Source organism: Benincasa hispida, unplaced genomic scaffold (assembly GCF_009727055.1).
Source record: "Benincasa hispida cultivar B227 unplaced genomic scaffold, ASM972705v1 Contig384, whole genome shotgun sequence".
In the NCBI taxonomy this organism is placed as follows: domain Eukaryota; kingdom Viridiplantae; phylum Streptophyta; class Magnoliopsida; order Cucurbitales; family Cucurbitaceae; genus Benincasa; species Benincasa hispida.
The window spans coordinates 451969-474834 of NW_024064828.1; the positions used below are offsets into that span (position 1 = coordinate 451969).

The 22866-nt window shown below is 29.3% G+C and overlaps 1 protein-coding gene across 1 annotated transcript; it reads right to left on the bottom strand.

Moving 5' to 3' along the window:
• Window positions 1-8765: 8765 nt before the first annotated feature.
• LOC120069398 (probable acyl-activating enzyme 5, peroxisomal) lies at window positions 8766-17669 on the bottom strand. The gene is made up of 3 exons (XM_039021140.1): window positions 17655-17669; window positions 17451-17567; window positions 8766-10606 (listed from the first exon to the last, which is right to left on the bottom strand). Exons 2-3 carry the CDS (start codon window positions 17475-17477, stop codon window positions 8876-8878), a joined length of 1758 nt encoding a protein of 585 aa, XP_038877068.1. The 5' UTR covers window positions 17478-17567; window positions 17655-17669; the 3' UTR covers window positions 8766-8875.
• Window positions 17670-22866: the final 5197 nt, after the last annotated feature.

Here is a 22866-nt window from a genome sequence, read left to right on the forward strand (position 1 = left end):
CACATTGTCTTTGTTGGTCACCAAACATTTATCTTTTTTAGAAGCTTATAACAAGGCCCCAATCACATAGCTGACTTATGTTGATTAGGTTTGCTGTTAATGCTTCTACAAGAATGATATGACAACCTCCAGTGTTGGAAGACCAGGGTACAATAGTTGTTCGTTTCCCAATACTTTCCCTTTTTCTCCATCTCCAAAGGTAATATGACCAGAATCGCATGGTTGTACATTGATGACAAATGACTTTTTACCAGTCATGTGACGAGATCATCCACTATCAAAGTACTAGTGTTCTTTTGTAGACAACCACAGAAAGTGAAAGCCACTTGACATCTTGTCTCAGAAGGGCGATGAGCTTTCTTAACCCTCCATTCCATTTTGTTCCTATGCACAAATTTGCTAGGACTGGTAAAGGGTCATGTTCTTCTAGAATAATTCCAAGCCGATAGGTGACTGATTCTTCCATACAGTCGAAAATAATAAGGTTGAATGTGACCTTTGTTGCCAGAATAATGACAAATTCATTTCTTCTTCACATTATGATCCACTAAACATGTTGACATTTCACTTGTCTTGGACATTGGAACCGAACATTGGTGAATCCTAAGCTGGAATTTTTTTTTTAGTTTTGATGATTCACCTTTGTAAATGCGCTTTCCATGCTGATTGAACCTAATACCCAGCTTATCAAACAGTTTGTTACACGAGCATAAGATCTTGTTGAGATCATCTGTGTTTGAATTAAGCATGCAAAACAGATTTTGATATGAATTCAAGTTCATTCTTAGATTCGTTCAGCTCTTTCTTCCATTCAAATATGATGTTTAACAGACGATGATTATCTTAAACAAAATTTTCTATATTCTATATTTTAATTGCCAAAGCTTTAAAGTTCTCCATCCACAATTGATAGACTTCTTCCAAAGATAAGTTCCCAAACGAATCAACGATTTTCTTTGATTTATTATCTAGTATCAATTAACTTCACTAGAGGGATTAATCACATCAGAACAATCAAAAGAGAGACTTCCCATTAAAGTACAAACTTCATCTCCAGAGTCACTGTTTGACTCAGTTTCATCATTTGATAGGGTAACAAAATATCCTCCATTATGTCTTCTCAGAAAATTTAGATATTCAGCTTGAAACTTTTTGAACCCCTCACATTCACGACATCTGAAAAAAAAAATTCTTTGACATTTGACTATTGTTGGCTTCGTTGTCACTCTTTGTCTTCTTCGCAAGAACTCGCGAGAGCTTTGGATTAAGGTTATTGTTGACATTGCTAATGTCCTCGATATAGGAGGGAACATAGTTTCCACTGGATACTGAATGTTTGTCCCACCGTCTGAAAGCTTTGTAAAACTGCTTTGCTAGAAGAGAAATGGATTCAGTTAGATTTTATCAGTTTCTTTGTTTTTGCTCTTAGAGCTATCATGGCTCATAGAGGATTGTAGTCCAATTCCCTTGAACTTCTTCTCAGTTTTGTTTTCAAGAGTCATTTCAAAGGTTTGAAGTGACCTAAATAGTTCATTAAACTTTCATGGTGGTATCGTGGGCCTCTTCAATAGTTTTAACCTTCATGTCAAATCTTTTAAGTAAGGAATACAGGACTTTTCAGACAAGCTTCTCCTCTAAGTTTTCTCGCCACTACAAGAATTTTGGGTTTTTCCAACAAAAAATTTTTCACGACCAAAACAAAAATGTCGAGAGAACCCATTTTTCTTGACGCTTTTTTTGGCATTAGGAAAAAGATGATCTCCCGACAACAATTTTAATAGCGTCGGAAAAATACGCTCTCCTGATGTCGTACTCTTGAACCGTTGGTATAAAACGCATTGGAAAAAAGTTTATTAATCTCTCTTGACACTAGGATTGCGGCTTCAGGAGATAGTGTTCATCCCGACGATATAGACGAGGTGTCAAGTTTTTAAAAAATGGAAAATTTTAATTACAGCTCTCATAGTTTAAACTACCATCGAGAGAGCTTTAAGGGCATTAGGATGGGGTGAATTAAAGCCCGATCTTTTCCCTTTCTTTTTTCGTCAGCCGCCCAAGACCCCTTTTCTTTTTTCCTATTTTTTTTCTCTTTTGTTCTCCATAAACCCACATTGTCCAGAGAGCCCACGCCATCCTTGCCAGAAAGTCCACGTTGTCCCACTGGTGCTGCTGTCAAGCCGATGACAGGTGGTGTTGCTACACTTCGATCGTCGAAAATTCAGCCACCAACGAACCCACTACTGCACAATTCGGTCGCCGACGAACTCGCTGTTGCACAAATCGAAAGGAAAATTTAAACCCCCATATTTTGATTTTGGCTAATCTAAGGGAAAAATCTCCTCATCATTCACTTTCTTCACTTGATTACATTTTTAATTAAATCATTCATCAATTTTTCTTTTTATTTTATGAGAACTGTTGGCTTCTGTGAGATTTAGATCTGAAATTGTTTGGTGGGTAAGTCCTCACTTTCTTTACACAAAATCTTCTACTTTTCGTGTTTTTGATATTTTTCTTCTTCATTCTCTTTCTCTTCAAGTGGTTGTAGTTTGGTCTATTGATTCTTATATTCAATTATTTTGTTCATCTTTTTTAATACCCATCTTATTCATATCTATATAGAACACATTGGTAGCTACTTATATTTTTCAAGCAGCTGAATCAAATCTTAGATTTTGGGGAATTGCTTTGAAGGGCTAGAATTTTTTTGTTTGACTTTGTTACATTGCATTTCTAATGTGGTATATTCCTCATTTGCTTCAAATCTAAGTCTCTTACTGAGAAATTTCAACCATTTTTGTTGGGTTTTTGTTTTTGGAATTCAATTGTTATGTTTGATGATCTGGATGATGATCTGAGAGTAACGGCTAAAGATGGTTCTTAAATTTAGTTTTAAGTCTTATATTGAGCTTGAGATTAATTTTGAGATAGGTATATGTGATATTGAGTTTGTGGATTGAGGGGAGGGGTTTAGATTGCATTAAGTTCATTTGAATTTGTTAACGTTCTTACGTTGGGTTTAAAGTTATGCATAGTTATGTTTAAGCTTAAGTTGAGATTTAAGTTCTATATTGAGTTTGAGATTAGAATTTGTAAATGTGTGATGGTTTTTTTCAATCCATTAATATTTTTATGTTGAGTTTTAAGTTTTATATTGAGCTTGAGATGAGTATATGCCAATTGAGTTTGTGGATTTGGGAAGAGAGGTGGGAAGATTTCATGGAGTTCATTTGAATATTTTAATTTTTTTAACTTGGATCTAAAATTGGTGTAGGGGTAAATGTAAAGTTATGTATAAACTTAAGTTGAGATTTAAGTTCCATATTGAGTTTGAGATTAAAAATATGTAAATGTATGATGGTTTTTTTCAATTTGTTAATGATCTTATATTGAGTTTTAAGTTTTATATTGAGCTTGAGTTGGGTATATACTTGAATTTGTAGATTTGGTTTGAGAGAGGGGAAGATTGCATAGATTCCATTTGAATTTGTTAATATTCTTATGTTGGATTTAAAGTTGGTATAGGGGTAAATGCAAAGTTGTATTTAAATGTAAGTTGTGATTTAAGTTCTATATGGAGTTTGAGATTGATTTATGGTATATTGAGTATTGAAATTATTTAAATTTGTATTTTGTATGTATCTCGAGATTTATATTGAAGGTGCATCTCCAGACAAGCTAAGTTAGGTTGTAGATTTCTATTTTCTAGGTACTTTGTGGTTTTATGTTTTATGGATATTACGTAATATTGTTTCGGGGTTAAGAATTTGTGGATATTATGTAATATTTAAGATGAATATTACCAGTAGTTGTTTATTTGACAAAATTTGTAAGACTCGAACATGTTTTGTGGATATTATTTAATGTTTTATAGAACTAATTAACTTGATAATTTTTTAGATTATTTGAGATTTGTAAGATTCAAATATTTTTCATATTTGTTAAAAAAGTTAATATTTAATAACTAAGGTAAATAATATATTCTCGACAACAAAAAATATGTAGTCGTCGGCAAATATATGAATTTCTTAACTTTTTTGTCGACAAAAAAAAAACACTTTTCACAATCCTAAAATAGGTTACTATTGGGAAAAGTAATCTTTCTCGATGTTAAAAACGTCTATTTGGCATCGGGAGAAGTAAACTTTTGTCGACACTAAAAGGAACTGTCGGTAGAAAAACCTTCTCTCGACAGTTAAGAACTATTCTAAGCATCGGGAGAAATACCTTATGCCTACAGTTTTGTTTAGCGTCAACAGAAATCCTCCATCCTTGTTTCGTTTTGAAATCTTTGTTTTCCGATGACAAGGTTTTTTTTATCGGTAGAAGGTTTTCCTGACAATTAGGTCGATAGTTGAAAAACTATCGAGAGAACCTTTCGGATGATTTTTGGACTTCTCAACTTAGATGTTCCTTCATGGGCAACAACAAGTATATCCTATGCCTCCTTTGCTAAAATATAAGTATTGATCAATCTATATATGTTCTTATCCACTCCATTGAAGATTGCATTTAAGGCTAGAGAGTTTCCTAACGATGTTTCATTTTCAGCCTCTATCCATTCTTTTTTTAGATTTTCAACTGACAACTTCATTCTTATCAGCAACTTGAGGAGGAGACCATCTACTCACAATAGTCTTCCATGTCTTGCTATCAATAGATTTAAGAAATGCTATCATCCGAGCTTTCTAGTATGAGTAATTCGCTTCACCTAGAATAGGAGGGTGAGTAGTTGATCCACATTTCTTAATTGACTCCATTCAAAAACTAAATGAACTAGAAGTCAACTCGTGGTGATACCAATTGAAAAAAAAAATAGAATGGATCTAACACAGAATACAATTTCAAGCACGATGTCACAAACAATATATATGATGAGTAGGCAACATGAAAGCAAATGGAAATATTAAAGACGCAAAGATTGATAACTTAGTTCATTGCAAAATCACCTACGTCCGGGGAGTTGTGTACGCAGTAGAACGAAACTTCACTATATAAAAGATTTAGCAACTGGAAAAAAAGTACTTATGTAATAGACTCCTTCTTCATTTACTCATGTATAGCTTCCTCTTCAATTTCAACTTAGGCTCCTCCTAAGCTTGAGCTCCCTTCACTTTCACAATAAAACTTCTCCAAGCTTTGTATGAGATCCCCTCAATACAACATACTTAGGCACCCCATAAATATGAGATTTCATCTTCTTCAATGTACTTAGGCTCCCCCTAAATACAATATCAAATAAAACTACTCCTGAGTTCTATAATAATTATTGAACCAAAAAAGAAAAAAAGAAAAAAAAATCAATGAAAAATACAAAAACTTTCAATAACAATACATGGAGGTTAAGGCTTAGACAGGCCCTAAGTTCGAAACTCTTAATGCACAGTTTTCTAATAAGACGGCTAACCCTAAAATTGAATAGGAGTACAATATAAATATGGCTAGCCTTGAGAATATCTTTTAAGAGTAAATAAATATTCTCTGTAGGAAAATAAGGAATGCAAATACGAAAATCTGCAAATCACGCGGACAAATATGAAAAATATATTATGCACAATCTGCTGCTAGACATGTAACAATGTTTATGACAATACTCTTGACATGTTGCTCAAGTTTTTCCTGTAATAAAATTAGTCAACCACAATATTGTAACAATTATAATTATATATGGTTGTAGAATTTGCAAGCACAATTCTCCTTTTCTCTCTTTTTTTTTTTTTTCATTAGTTTTTTCTATGCCTGAAACTCCAAATTTAACTCATCAAAAAGTTCGTGCAAGTTTAATTAAGAGAGAAAAATAAATTTTAAGAGTTTGATCAATTCAACTTTCAGGTAGGTCCTTAGGTAGAAATGCTCTCTAAACGATCAACTTAAGTATTTCACTAGACATGATCAACTTAGACAGAGTTTTCTCCTTATCAAAACATAACACATTTGATTATGCCATAGGCTTAACCATTAATTACAAAGAGTATATTAATCAACTAATACTTAATTATCCGTAATAAATGTATTGATCTTCAATGTTGAAATGTAGTTACAAGATATAGATTGTTTTTAATAATAATTCATAATGAAATTTTAAAAGTTCTAGAGAATTCAAAAGGTTTTATAGATCTCAATATTCATACTATAAAAATGAGTTTTTTTCTTTTTTTTACAAAGGTATTGTAATTAAAGTCTAGAGTGGGAAAATTGAACCTCTGACCTTGAGGTCGATAATACAAGCACTATATTAGTTAAACTACGCTCATGTTGGCGTATAAAAATGGGTTTTCTTCTCATTTTTTCGCGAACACTTGGAGTGCGTCATAATTCTTTATTTTTGTTCTCTTAATTTCTTGCACTCAAAAGATCTTCAATCTCTAAAACATCTCAAGATGTTGATGTTACATTCAAGCTGCAAACTAAGAGATATGTTTGAAAAATCAATATCTCAAATATAGAATTGTGATTTGCAACTCTACTATAATAAACTAGAATAACATGTTTGTCTATCAATTATCAAGTGATTAAATAATGGTTGTATAGTCAAAGACTCTAAATTTTTTCATAACTATTTATATAGAAACCAAAATTAATTTAAGATATTTTATATTTTAAAACTTTAACTTATGTTTCTCAATAAAAAATAATTCATTTAGATATTAATTACACTATTTATTAAATAATAAAATAAAGAAAGGAAGCTTACCATTAATAAAACTAACAAGTTTTTTTTCTAAAAAAGTAATAAAACTAACAATTTTTGTTGTGATTAAAACAAAGTAAAATAGATTCACATTGCAAACTTTAATAAACTAGTTTTCAAAGTCATACCATTTCTCATTTAAAAACCTAATAAAAAATAGGAACAATAATACCAAAATAGTTATTATTTTAAAGCTCAATAATTAAGAATAAGCATTGTGAAAATTCAAGACCCAAAGTTTGGAGAAGCTTTAAAATGTTCTTCAAAGTTTTCAAAGAAATTTTAACAAAAAAATTTATATATACTACCATTTAATCGGGAGGTCAACAGCATTAAATATCAATAATATTAAAAGAACAGAGAAGAAAAACTGTAATTTCTTAAAAGTTTAGAGAATTAAATAGAACAAACTTCTAACTTCCGTAACCGAAAATGAGACTTTTTTAACTGTATAATATGGAAACCACAAATGACAGTTTAATATTATGAAAATTATTTGAAATAACAAAAAAATAATTAAAGTATTCATTTGGTGTCTCACATGGGTAATCATGTTTTTAGGGAAGTTCAAACTTTTGTAATGTGTATTATATTTCTTTATGTAAATCGTTGGTACAATATATACTCTCTGACGTCTCTCTTTGAAAATATAGTAACTCAATTGAATCGTTGTATAACTCAAATCACTGTTGACTGAAAGCTTGAGTTGGATCAAAGCTCCACAACAATCAACATCTCTAGTTCTTTTGGTCAATTATTCTTCACCACTCAATTGAAACTCTTCTATATTATTATTTTATTGATTCGAGCATATATCAAGACTAAGGTACTATTGTTTAGCTCGGGATTTAGGATTTACATCTTGATTTGTTATCTCATGAGATTATGAACATTTGTTATCTTTTAATTTTAATTGTTTATTGAATCTTCTCCTTGCTTTTATTTAATTGATTAGATGTATTTGGAATAATCTAATAAATTAATCAAGCATGTTTAATTCACCGTTATAGATTTACACCTAATCCGTAATTGTTAGGTTCCTAGATCGCCAAGTAATGAAAGTTAAATTAGAGTTTTTTATTGACTTTGTTTTCTCAATCGAATAGCATTATTCTATCTAACTTATGAGAAAATCGCATCGAATATTTAATTAGGTTGTTCCTAATTATCTTGTTTGTCTTCGTAATTGTCCTAGGTCTTAATGATAATTAGTGTTAGCTAAGAATTTAGTTGTCATCCACAAACCCTAGCTAAGTAAATAAAATTTATAATTTCACTGAACTACTACTTATACTACTAGGTAGCACAAGTGGCAAGTATGAGGTCGAATCACAAAAAAAAAAAAAAAAAAAAAAAAACAATAATTAAGTCTCTCTTAAGCTAAATTTGACGATGGAAAGCAGTAAAAATGGGAGGTTTTGGTTTTGGTTGATAGGATAAACTAAATGCATAATTAAAATGCAAAGGGTAAATGTAATATAGGATAAAAGTCTATCTAGTTTCTAGAGTAAGAGGGAGAATTTTATGCAATTTCTATCGTGAAATTCATTAATTAAACAAACATTTCATTCTATGCATGCATAACAACTAAATCAATTGGATTTAACTAGTCTCTAAAAAGGCCCACAATTAATTGGAACCAAATGCATCAAACATCCTAAGCATTAATTAAAGTTGGAAATAATTAAACTATATACTTTTAGTTCTATTGGGTTTGATAGCGTCCATATAAAAATAAATTCATATGCATGAAGATGGAGGATTCAATTGTTTTGACTAATTGACCGGACAACCTTATTCAATTAATCAATTTGTTCTTTGAACCTAGGTTGACCATGCATTACTAAGATTCTAGTCCAGTCTATAGAAATCAAAGTATTCACCTTCAATCCTATTATCAAATTTTGATTAAAAAAAAAAAAAAGATGAATATTGCAACCATTATATGAAATATGATGGAATTAGAAATTTAGTATGAAATTTTGATTTTTTTTTTTTTTTAAAAAAATAATAATAAATGGATAATAGAAATTAGTTGGATGAGTTTATAGAGGAAAAAAAACTAAGGTGCAGCTGGCAAAAAGTTTTCACTATGTTTACCATTCCAATAATTTAAGAACATTATCAAATTGAAGTTGAGAGCATTTATTACTTGTCATAAGATTAATCAATTCATACTTTCTTCTACAAACGGCTCGTCCGAGCAGGGCCCATTGACTTAGCCTTTTCTCTAAGTAAGAACTTCTGAATCTTTCCGGTCGACGTCTTCGGCAGCTTCTCCATGAAAACCACCGTCTTCGGCACCATAAACTTCGGCAACTTCTCTCTACAATACTCCATTATCTCCTCCTCTGTTGGCAATCGAGTCAATCCTTCTCTCAAGCTCACAAACGCACACGGCGTCTCTCCCCAGAACTCATCCGGCCGCGCCACCACCGCCGCCTCATTCACCGCCGGATTCGTGTACAAAACTGATTCCACCTCAACACTGCTCAAATTCTCTCCGCCGCTTATAATCACATCCTTCGATCTGTCCTTGATCTCTAAATACCCATCTGGATGCATCACCCCGACGTCTCCGGTGAAGAACCACCCCTCGTCGGTCATCGCTTTTTTCGTTGCTTCAGGATCTTTAAAATACCCAAGCATCATTGATCCGCCTCTTAAAACAATCTCTCCGATTGAAGCTCCGTCTCTTTTCACACTCTTTCCGGTCTCTGAATCCAACACGTCTACCTCTGACATTGCCAGAGTCCGCACCCCTTGTCGTGCCTTCAGTCGTGCACGCTCCGTCGCCGGCAGTCGGTTCCACTTTGACTTCCATGAGCAATAAATCACCAGCCCTCCAGTCTCTGTTAGTCCGTACCCATGGCCGACATCAAACCCCAATGATTCGGTTCGAAACAGAACTGCTGCAGGTGGAGGTGCTCCGGCGGTGAGAATCTTGACGGGTCGTTCAAGTGGTTGATTGTCAGGGGAGTTTGTTAGCATGTTGAGTACCACCGGAGCTCCGCACAAGTGTGTCACATGATGGCGATGAATCAATGAAAAGATCAATGCCGCATCGAATTTTCGAATGCAAACATTTGTGCCTCCGACCGCCGCAATTCCGAAAGGAAAACTCCATCCATTGGCATGAAACATCGGTAAGGTCCATAAATAAACCGATTGCTTAGGAACTCCCCATTCGATAAGCGAATCAAGTGTCACCGCAAAAATTCCTCTGTGACTATGAACCACTCCCTTCGGCGATGATGTCGTGCCAGAAGTGTAGTTCATTACAATCGGATCCCACTCACTCACCGGCCGAATCCACCGAAACTCATCATCCCCTTTCTGAACCATTTCCTCATACGAATCAACAAACTCGCCTCCAATCACAGAGGACGACGATGACGATAGCGAATCCTCCACCGCAGTATCGTCGGCGATGAGGACGAGCAACGGTCGTTTGGTCTCCGGTGGGAACAATGCCAAGGCGTCGGAGATTAAGCCACAAGAGGCTTGATCAATAAAGATGAGTTTAGATTCACAGTGGCGGAGGAGGATGGAGATGGTTCGAGCGTCGAGGCGAAGATTGATACAGTTAAGGACAGCACCAGCCATCGGAACAGCAAACTGGAGCTCGTACATCGGGGGAGTGTTGGGTGCGATGACAGAGACGACATAGCCTTTCTGGATGCCAATGGAAGAAAGAGACGAAGCGACTCGAAGACATCGGCGATAAGTTTCTGACCAGGTGTAGGTGGTGGAGTTGTAGATAATGGAGGGAGAATCACCATAGATGACAGAAGCTCTTTCAAGGAAACCAATTGGAGTTAGGGGAGAGGAATTAGCCAGACTTGGCTTCAAATCTTCCATGGAAATTGATTGGGAGATAGTCGTTGCTCTGTTGTGGTTGCTCTGTTTTTCTCTCTGTAGAAATGGTAAATTAGTTGTAATTTGTAGGGTGGAGGAGGGATGGGATGGGAGATGATTGGATTTATGTATGAAAAGATATTTCGACCAAACTTAAAAGGGTATGGTCATGGTGATGATAAGAACAAAAACCTTTTTTGAGAAAAGAAATAAATGTTTCTAACTTCGACTCATCGTATTGGAAATAGATAGTGACGTATTTTTGTTTCTTTGACAATAAATAAATAGGATAAATGAATATTGTTTAATGACTATTCTGTCCCTATTCATAAATTGCATTAATTTTACCAAACTTCCCCTGAGCATATAGTTAAATAAGAGAAGTTTAGTTGGAGAAGCTACCGAGAAACTACGTGGCAACTCCAATCCCATAATCTTTTCCACATACGGGGAAAATTATAAGGATTTCAGAAATTACCGAGAATTGTGGGATTCATTAATTTCTGCCGAGAACTTTCAATTTTTGGAACAGAATTTTCAACCTGAATTTAAGTTGTTTAGGATTTTTTTTTTTTTTTTTTTTTTTTAACAATTCGTGAGGTGGAAAATTGAAAAGTTTAGTTATAATCATGTTGTAGTTGGCAAGGGACTATATCTTCATCATATGTGGGGTTTTTTAATAGAAATGAATTAATTTATAGAAAATAAATAAATAGTGAATTAGGATTTCGTTTGGTAATCATTTGATTTTTCTAGTTTTGAAAAATAAGTCTATAGACACCCTTTCCACATTTAAGAGGACGTTTGGGGTATTACAACCCACTTACAATTACTTAAGACTATAATAACCAACTTATTGATTAAAAGTTTTCTATTTTTTAAAGATAGCTTAAGAGCTTACAAATTTCTTTTTTGTTATTGAGTGGAAAACGAAAATTTATAAATATAAAAATGTAATAAAATAAAATAAAACAAAAATCTCAAAATTAGAGAGGTGAAGTTTGAAAGGAAAAAAATGAGAAGGGGAGGGTCCAAATGGAAAAAAGTTAAAATGTTGGTGGGGGAGAATAAAGGCACTGACATTCTAGGTGTGGGAGTTAATGTCATTGTATGGGAGCAATATCTCGTCTACAAAATTTAATAAACTAAATTTTATGAGAAAAAATACTTATGAAAAAGTAAAAATTCAATTTGAAGAAATACATATATATATATATATATATAGACCAATTTGTGGTCGAATGACGATGTTTCTTTTAAGTTGGTTAAATTGGAATAAACTTTCATTCATGATATCATTTAATTTATGGAATTGAAATTTTACCACCTTAAATAAGGAGTCACATACCATTTATTTCAACTAGTTGGAATTTGATTGTTAGTAGAAATATCAATTTCATGCAAAAATAAATAAATAAATAAATAAAACAGTTACATTAAACCTAAACCCTTCTCTTACTAAATTACTCAATTTGATCATATTTCTATTGCTATTTCAATAAAAATGTTGTTTTTTCTTTAAGAAAATATTTTGATTCAATTATGGGTGGGTCAACCTTATCTAAAACCTCCTATTCACAAAATTAACACATGACTAATTTAAAGAAGGAGTTTTTGTATCTCTTTCATTTCTTTTAATAACAAAAAAAAATATAAATAATTATCAAACGTATTTAAATTTTTAATTCTTAAGAAAGAAAAAATAGAAAATGAAAAAACAAAAAACGAAAATGTTATCACAAGTCAAATCTCTCTTCTATCAATGGTAAGTTCTATCTACCGTCATTTCCTATTTATATGGTAATGAGATAATGTTATCTATTATATTACTAGTACAAATGGAATACCCAAAGATGAGTCCAAATTGAGTAAAATTAATAAATTTTCAAGTGAATAAGAATTATTTTGTTATATTGATAAAGTTTATTGGCCAAAATCATAGAACCTAATTTCGTTTTTTGTTTTTGGTTTTTAAAAATTATGTCTATATTCTCTCATTTTCTTACCATCTTAAGTCTAAGAGTTCAATTCTTAGCCAAAATCTAAACAAAAATAAGTTTTAAAAACTACTTTTTTTTTTTTACTTTTCAATTTTTGGCTTAGTTTTTAAAAATATGATTAGAAAGTAGATAACAAAATACGAAACCTAGAGGTTGAATGAGTGTTTATAGGCTTAATTTTTAAAAACTAAAAACGAAATTGTTATCAAACGAAACCTTAGGTGAATGATTTGGTTTTTTATTTTTAATTGTCATACACTAAAAATCAAATAATTACCAAACAAAGTTTAAACTTACAACTGTTAAACAAAATTGAAAATTAACCTAAAGTAGAAGACTCAAATGGATTGCTTAACCTAAATTTTAAAGCTTGAGGAGGGTTTGAAATAAGGTAAATAAATTTTGGCTAAATATACCAAAATGATCTAATTTTTAATTATGTTTTTATCAATTTCGTTCTTGATCTTTGAAATTTTCAATTTTACCTTTAGTTTTAATTCAATTGAAATTCTCAATTAAAGTGGTTGGTCTATAAAAATAGACCTTATAAAAGTTTTTTTTTTTTTTTAAATAAAAGTTCTTAGATAGATATTCTTTATTTGTTTATTTAAATAAAGTAGTTTACCAACTAAAATAGACTTTTTAATTTGAACATTTCCTTCAATATTTAACTTTTAAATTATTATTATTATTATTATTATTATTATTATTATTTTGTCTTTTAAACATAAATTTAACTTATTATATGTTTGAATTTTCATACCCAACTTGTTGGGTTAAAGATTTAATAATTTAATTTTACTATGTTAACTAATTCGAAGTTTAGATATATATGATCTAATTTTTTAATTAATTATGTTAAACTAGTTTAACTTAGTAATAATTACATACACATTTTTATTGAGATTGGAAGTTTAATTTTCGTCTAACTATCATTGTTATGATGAAAAAAAAACTTCTTAATTAATTGAACTAATTAGTCATTGCTATTATTATATGTTAACTACAATCCAAGTTATTAACATTAACTTCAAGTAAAGTGGCGTATACAATTTTTTTAATTGTAATATTTGGTCAACTGCCTCTAATTACTACAAATTAACTAGTTTAATTAATAGAATAGTTATATTCCAGGATTTGTTTTAAATATAGTAAAATGAATCAAAATATTTAGAAAAATAGCAAAATGTTATTGTTTATTAACAACAGACATTAATAGATTATTATCATTTATCATTTATAGACACTTATAGATACTGATAGATGTCTATCAGTGGCTATTAATGCATATCACACTATGATATTTTGTCATATTATTTGAAAATATTTTCAACAATTTTTCTATTTAAAATATTTTTTCTATATTTAATTTATTTTGATTAAATGATTAATTTCAACTTATTTATCTATTTTAAGGTAGCTAGGGGTGTTCGAAAAACCCGATGACCCGAAAAAACCGATCAACCTAACCCAACCCATACGGTTTGGATTGGGTTATCAACTCATTTGGATTGGGTTGGTTCATGGGTTCACCTAATATAACCCAAACCAACCTGAACCAACCCAAATCGTTTATTTACTTTAAAATATATTTTTTATTACATATAACACAATATTTATACATAAATTGATTTTAATTTTATTTAATTCCAATATTTTTTTAATAAATTATTCTTCAATAACTCTTAAAAGTAGTTTCTTTACACTTAAAGAAAATTTTCACTATATAAATTGAAATTGAGTTGTTAATCTTAATTCAATATATGAAAATAATTAAGTAAGATTTTTACATATTTACGTTATGCTTCTTTTTAGAACAAAATTTTTAACAAATGACCCGATTAACCCGAACCAACCCAACCCAAATATTTCAAAGTTAGGTTGGGTTGAGTTCATTTTTTAATAAGGATTATTTGGGTCGAAGAAATTTACAACTCGTTGGGTCTAAAAAGTCTTTCAACCCAATCCAATTCGACCTATGAATACCCCTAAAGGCAGCCTAATTAGGGAGGTTCATTCTCTCTGAGGTGGGCCCATGGTAACCTAAACCTAATGGGATGGGAGACGATTTTTTTTTTCCAATTCTCACTGCGTTTAATTTATAGTTCTATTTTAGTTATTTAAAAAGAAAAAGTCTAAGGTTCTAGATAATGAAATAGTTCAAACATATCTATTCAGTTAAATCGTGATATTTAATATATATACTCTAGATCACACCCACATATGAAAGGATATACTACTTTGTCATGTAACCATTCAATTTAAATAGTTGTAAAGAGAAAGTACGTGACTATTCCTTCAAACATATCTTTACCGTTTGATTGTGATGTTTAATATCCATGGACTAGATCATATCCATGTACATATGAAAGAGTATATTACTTCACATGTAACCACCTTGATTTGAATAGTTGTAACAAATGCTTAAATAGAAATTAATAAAAGATGTATGGGCATAATATGGAGATGTAAAGATTCTTCACTCATTGCCCACTTCTTTACTAAATGGGTATGCTAGTTAATTTTTAATTATTTTATTATTTTTAGAAGTGTTATTACAATATAATTGGCTGATTTTATTACTGACAGATTTTATTACAAACAAAATCTGAGGAACATAATTCTTTATATGTTGATATGTGTAGTGCATATTTGTTGGGTTTTGCTTCCCTATCCTCAGTGACATGTTTCGTGGCCCTTGTCTTCCTTTTTCCCTACAAAGATTATTTCTTCATTCCTTGAGGATGAGTTTAGGGATTGTCTAAGCCTCGACCTTCATGTATTGTGATTAAAATTTTTTATCTTTCTTGATTGTGGTGTTGTTCCAACAATAAATAAGGCTCGGCTAAATTGTTGTGAGTATAACAAATCACTTACAGAGTAAGTGACAACTTGAGATAAGTTTTTGATGTGTTATTGAACGGAGCTCAATCAGACTCTGTAAAGGTGAGGGGACCTCATACTTAGAGGTGACCTAGTATGTTATATTAAAGAGATCTTATACAAAGGTTAGAGAAGTATTATTGTAAATGTGAAGAGATCTCAAACTTAAGGAAAACCTATGTTGAAACCAAACCATAAGTTCTACGTGAGCTACTAAAGAGAGAATCTATCAAATAAGTATTTCATTGCACTTGTTAAATTCTTTATATAGTTAAATTAAAGTTCCTTTCTGCCAGATGTAGGTGATTGTGCCGAAATGGATTACCAGTCTTTGTGTCTCACTATCTCTGCTATTATTCTTTGATACTATGTTATTTTGTTTGTAAGTTCATCTCTTGTTATAAATTTCGTGCTTGACTTCGTACTCTGTATTAGATCCATTTTAATTTTTCAAGAAGGACATGTTAGGGGGTATAAAATTAATATGATTAAAAAAACATGGTTGATTATAAACTATTGATAAATTAATATAGTTTATGGGTTGGCACCAAGGGATATCCCTCACTCCTATCACACGTAGATCATTACTTCTCGTTTAATAACTATTTAATTTTTAATGTTTGGTTTTTTAAAATTGAGTTTATAAACACTATTTCAACTCATAAGTTTATATGCTTTTTTTATACATTTTCAACTAAGGCTTGCAAAAACTTGTCTTTATTTTTAAAATTTGAACGAGAACTCAATTACTTCTTTAACAAAGATTAAAACCATAATTTAAAAATTGGAGAAAACAAGCAGAAATTTCAAAAGTAAAATATTAAATTACTAATTGTCCCAAAAGTTTTAAGTTGACACGTGAAGGTAAATTCAATATTATATCAACACTCTAGCACTCCCCTTCACTTGAGGACTTGAAATATATAGAACGACCCAACAAATGGAATCAATATTAATACAATAAGAAATAACATCAAAGAGTTTAAACACAAAACCTATGACTCTGATACCATCTTAAATTATTAACTTACCTAAAAGCTTAAACTAACAGATAAAGATAAATTTAGTATAAATTATATCAACACCTATATTTTCTTTTCTTGCATGAAAAATTATTGAATTTTTTATTTAGAAAATAAGAAAAGGAATCAAACAATTACTTTAATCCAAAACCGTCTAACTAAAGTCTCGTTTGGTAATCATTTCGTTTTTTTTTTTTTTTAATTTTGGATTTTGAAAATTAAGTCTATTTCCTCCTCATTTCTTATAATTATTTGCATATTTATTAAGTATAAATGGTTGAATTCTTAGTCAAATTCTAAAAATAATGCTATTTTTTTTTAGTTCTCAAATTTTAGCTTGGTTTTTTTAATCATTGATAAAAAGTAGATAACAAAGGATAACAAAAGAAGAAATTTAAATATAGAAATAGAGTCTATAGGCTTAATTTTTAAAAATAAAAATAAAAAACTAAGGTCCCGTTTGGTAACTATTTGATTTTTTTTTTTTTTTTTTTTTGAAAATTAAATCAATTTCATCCACATTTCTTACACTGATTTGCAACTTTCCTAAGGATAATGGTTGAATTCTTAGCCAAATTCCAAAAAAAAAAAAAAACACACACACACATTTTTTGGAAGCTACTTCTTTTAGTTTTCAAATTTTAGCTTGTTTTTTTAAAATCATAGATAAAAAGCAGATAACAAATGAAGAAATTTGGAGGTGAAAGTAGTATCCACAGACTTAATTTTCAAAAATAAAAAACAATATGATTACTAAATGGGACCTAAATGGTTCACAAACTGCGCCTAAATTTCTAAATTCGATCATATTTGGATTGCTTTTTCAATAACATATCGTTGTCTTCGTCAAGAAAACATAACAATGATTCAAACATGGGTGTACCAAACCTATCCTAAACGCATTGTTCACAAAATCAACACATGTGACTGTTTCAACAAATCTTACAACATCACCAATATTTGAAATTATTTAAAGAGAATGATGTCATGCATTACCTTGGCCGAAACGTTTCTAAACACCATAGATGTAGATTTCGTTGAAGGTTTAACACCTCTGGCACGTATTAAGAGTCTAAAGCCAGAATTATGATTTTTACAATATGAAGTCGGCTCCTACATTAATGTATATATTTTTCATATTAGATTAAGAGATCAAATTAAAAACACATACATTGATCTAAAGGAAATGATTGTTCTTACCGTCAAATCTTTGAAACTTGACTTTATCGTAGAAGATGAAAACCAAGTAGCGTACATTTTGTCTAAACCATTTATATAAGCATGTTCATGCAAGCTGGATCAAAGATTGGTGGATTCAACTCTTCATGAATTTTGTTCAAAACATTCACTTCAAGAAGGCCAAATTTATGCATGATTATGTAATCTCTCATTTATTGAACGAATTAATTACAATTTAATTACTTTTTTTTTTCCCTTTTTTGTGATTTTAAAAGTTCCAATTTAATTTTGGTATTTTGGTTTGGTTAAATCTCTCTTCTATTCCTTATATCTACATAATCGTTTTCTGTTTATATGGTAATGGATTAGAGTTTTCTAGTATATTGCTTGTACAAATAGAATGTTTATGATTTACAGATGAGCAAAATTAGAGTATAATGAATAAATTTTCAAGTGTGAGAATTATTTTGGTATGTTATGATGAAGTTTATCGACCAAAGCCATAGAAAATTAGGTTATATTGTACAAAATATCCTTAAACTCTATATTTTGTATCAAAAATACTCTTGAACTTTCAAAAGTTTAAAAATTATTCTTGAACTTTCAAAATTAATTAAAAAAAAATATATCCATACCATTACTTTTGGATGGAAACCATTGGTGTTGTGTCAAAAATACCTTGAACTTTCAAAAGCTTTAAAAATACCTTTAAACTTTAAAAACGTTTAAAAATGCACTGCTATATGAACAGAAATTGTTAATACTGTCTTACTTCTCTAATTTCCATATTTTTTCTCACATTCTTTCTTCAATACCCTCTTACTATCCTTTTTGTTAATTATTTAACATTTTTTTTATCGAAAATAAGTAAATAGATAAAATCACGCACTTCAGTTAAGATATATGGACTGTAATATAAAGAAAGAGAATAAAGGAAATACCAAAGGATTTTAAGACTTTAAAGTTTTGGAGTTATATGTTAGTAGTTGAGTGTGTATGTGTTAATAGGCAAATACATTTTTTTTGTTTGAGTATTTATCGTTTTGGTATGTTCAAAAGGAGATTTTAATTTTGAATTTTTTTGGGATTTTGTGTTCTAAGAATTGGAAAATTAATTGAAAAATGAAAGGTCAAACCATTTTGTTTTTTGTTTTTGTTTTTGAGAATTAAGCCTATAATAACTACTTCCACCTACAAGTTTTTTTTTTTTTTTTGTTATCTACTTTTCACCAATGGTTTAAAAAATCAAGCCAAACATGCAAATCATGATAAGAAATATTGATGAAATAGGCTTAATTTTAAAAAACAAAAACAAAAAATTAAATAGTTACCAAATGGGGGCGAAAGTATCCTTATGGAAAAAAAAATATCTATAACTTGTTTTAAAGTTGGTTCTTTTCGAACTCAAAAAACCTTGAAACAAATTGATCACCATATTAACGGTAACAACATTTTTAAACTTTTTTAGTTTTAAAATTATTTTTGCAATGAAGTATTAATGGTTCTTGTTCATATACAAAAGTCTTTTTGAACTTTTTTTAAAGTTAAGGGTATTTTTAAAATAAAATTTTAATGATTTTCATCCAAAAAACTAACGTCAAGGGCATTTATGAACACTTTTTGAAAATTTAAGGATATTTTTTAAAATTTTAAAACTTTGGAGGTATTTTTTATATAAAGTATACAGTATAAGTATAAAGTATACAGTATAAGGATATTAATTTGACATGTCATCAAATAATTTATTCATTTATTTTGTGAAACTGCTACTTTGGTAGTAAATAATGAATAGAATTAATATGAAAAATTCTTTAAACTACTTAATATTAGAAATTTTCTCCTAGTGGTATCACCGTTTAGAAGGGGATGGGGAGAGTTTTCTTTACTCCATGTTTGTATGCTTTTTTTCTAATTTTTATTGTAATTATTATATTACAATATTTAAATCTCAAATTTTATTCTTTAATGACTTAGATAATTATTTAATATTTTGAACCATAAATTTTTTTTTTTTTACAACATGTGTAATAGGATAATTGAATCTCTAATCTTGATATTAATAGTATAATTAGTTTCATGTCAATTGAGTTATGCTCATTTTGACTAATCATAAAGATGAACATTTGTACTACATATATACTTGACAATTAAGTAATGAGTTATTTTCAAATATAGGAAAATAAAGAAAAATAATCATTATATTACTTGTACAAATAGAATGTTTATGATTTACAGATGAGTCGAAATTAGATTAAAATGAATAAATTTTCAAAGTGCATAAGAATTATTTTGGTATGTTATATGATGAAGTTTATCGACCAAAGCCATAGAAAACTAGGTTAGATTGTACAAAATATCTTAAAACTTTGTATCTTGTGTCAAAAATATCCTTAAACTTTCAAAAGTTTTAAAAAATACTCATGAACTTTCAAAATTAGTTCAAAAAATACTTTTGGATGGAAACCATTAGTGTTGTGTAGAAAATACCTTGAACTGTCAAAAGCTTAAAAAATATCCTTAAACTTTAAAGTTGTAAAATACTTATATGAACAGAAATTGTTTATACCGTCTTACTTTTCTAATTTCCATTTTTTTCTCACATCATTTCTTCGATACTCTCTTACTATCCTTTTTGTTAATTATTTGATATTTGTTTATCGTAAATAGACAAAATTGCACATTTCAGTTAAGATATATGGACTATAATATGAAGAAAGAGAATAAAGAAAACACCAAAGAATTTCAAGACTTAAATGTTTTAGAAAGTTATCCGGTAATAGTTGAGTGTATGTGTTAATAGGAAAATACATTTTTTTTTACTATTTATCGTTTTGGAAATATTTTGGGATTTTGTGTTTTAGTTTAAAATTTTGGTTGTTGAGAAAAGTGATGTAAGCTAAGAATTGAAAAATTAATAGAAAAATGAAAGGCTCGTTTGGTAACTATTTTGTTTTTTATTTTTCTTTTTGAAAATTAAACTTATAGCCACTACTTTCATCTCCAAATTTTTTTTTTTAATCTATTTTTCACTAATAGTTTAAAAACCAAGCTAAATTTTGAAAACTAAAAAAAAGTAGCTTTCAAAAAGTAGTTTTTATTATTGGAATTTGGCTAAGAATTTGACCATTGTACAAAGATGCAAATCATTGTAAGAAATGTGGAAGAAATAGGCTTAACTTAAAAAAAAAAAAAAAAAACTAAATGGATACAAAACTGGGGCGAAAGTATCCGTGTGAAAAAAAAAATATCTATAACTTGTTTTAAGGTTGGTTCTTTTCGAACTCAAAAAAACTTCAAACAAATTGATCACCATATTAACGATAATAGCATTTTAAAACTTTTTTTAGTTTTAAAATTATTTTTATAATAAGGTATTAGTGGTTCTTGTTCATATACTAACAGTGAAGGTGCTTTTCAACTTTTTTTTTTTTTAAGTTAAGGATATTTTTAAAAAATTTTAAAGCTTGAAGGTATTTTTAAAACAAAATTTTAACAATTTTCATCCAAAATACTAACGGCAATGGCATTTATGAACACTTTTTGAAAGTTTAAAGATATTTTTTTAAATTTTTGAAAATTTAGAGATTTTTTTGACATAAAATATAAAGTACAAGGACATTTTTTATAATTTAACTTAAAAACTAATATAAACTTATAACTAAAAAACTAAATTCAAACTACTAAGAACCAAATGGGTTATTAAACCTAAATTTCGAAACGTGAGAAGGGTTTCAAAATAAATAAAATGTTGGCTAAATTTGTATCCATCTATCCATAGGTTCTATGGGTCTTAATATAACGAATTTATCTGAAAATATACGTTCCCATATTTTTATGTTATATCTATACTATATTAAAAAGTGCTATATAGAGAAAATATTTCTCTTCCCATTTTGCTCTCTGTCTTTTCACAAATGTCTATTATATCATTTCCTCTAATTATTTGTGTTTGTGTTATTTTATTTTACGTTTTTAAAGATTTTTTTTTCAACAAATTATCTCTTACAAAGAACATGACATGAATGGAGAAACAAGAGACAAAAAAAAAAAAAAAAAAAAAAAAACACATGGAATGGTGGAGAGATGAGAGAGGAAAAAAAAAGGTACAAATTGCATTCACACTCATTTTTAATTAAGCACAAATTTATTTGTGTGGTTGGATTTTTTTCATCTTGATAACTTTTCTTTTTCAATTTTATACTTCTCCAATAAATTCAATAACGGAGACAAAACTTTGTATTCTTAATTTAATTTTAACCTTTCATTTTATTTTTTTTCTTGTTTATTTTCCCATTTTGGTTCATGTATCTCATTTTTTTTTTCAATGTTAGTTTTCCAATTTTCAACTCAAGCATACTATTTCATAGAAATTATACACATCATTTCATAGAATAAATAAAATACAAATCATCTTGTTTATCTTTGACATGAATTCCATTTTCAAAATGTCAAATAGATATTTCTCTAGTGATTAATATTTTTAAAGAGAAATAGAAATTAAAGGATTCTGTTATTTATAACAAATATTGAATCATGTCAAATAGAATTTTGAGAATCCATATCGTCGATAAAGAGGTAGTATTATTATCTCCGATTGAAATTTTATTCCAATTGATAATATATGTAATTGAATATTATTCATTAACATATATATTCTTTTAGTTTTTTCCCTATCTTTCTATACTTTAATGTTAAATATTTAAAATTTAAACTTAATTATTAGTATATTTATTCGAAAATATTATTTTTCAATGAAAAATTATGTCTCAAAGTTTTCTATCACATCTAGAAATTATCCATGTTTTCTATGGACCCTCAAGGATCCGCTCCCACAAGAATTCCCGGTTTAGTTGGAAAATTGGAGAAGGAATGCGGAAAAATTCCTCTTAAACTATGGGTCAAGGATAGACAATACATTCATCATTCCTATCCCTCCCCATCAGCCTTTTTTAATTTATTATATTTAATAATTTAATGTTATGTTTTGTTATTATTATACAAACATTATATTTAAATTCCAAGTTTGGAATTAATCATATAAAAAAAATTAGTGAGAAATTTAACTATTTAATTACAATTTTTCCATTAAATTAATTGAATTTTCATTTTTTTCAAAAAAAAAAAAAAAACAAATGGAAAAAATTTTCTTGAGAATCTGACTCGCACAATTTTTTTATGGGAATCCCTACGCAAATATATCCTTGGACCTGTCCTGTTTAGTGAACATCTTTGA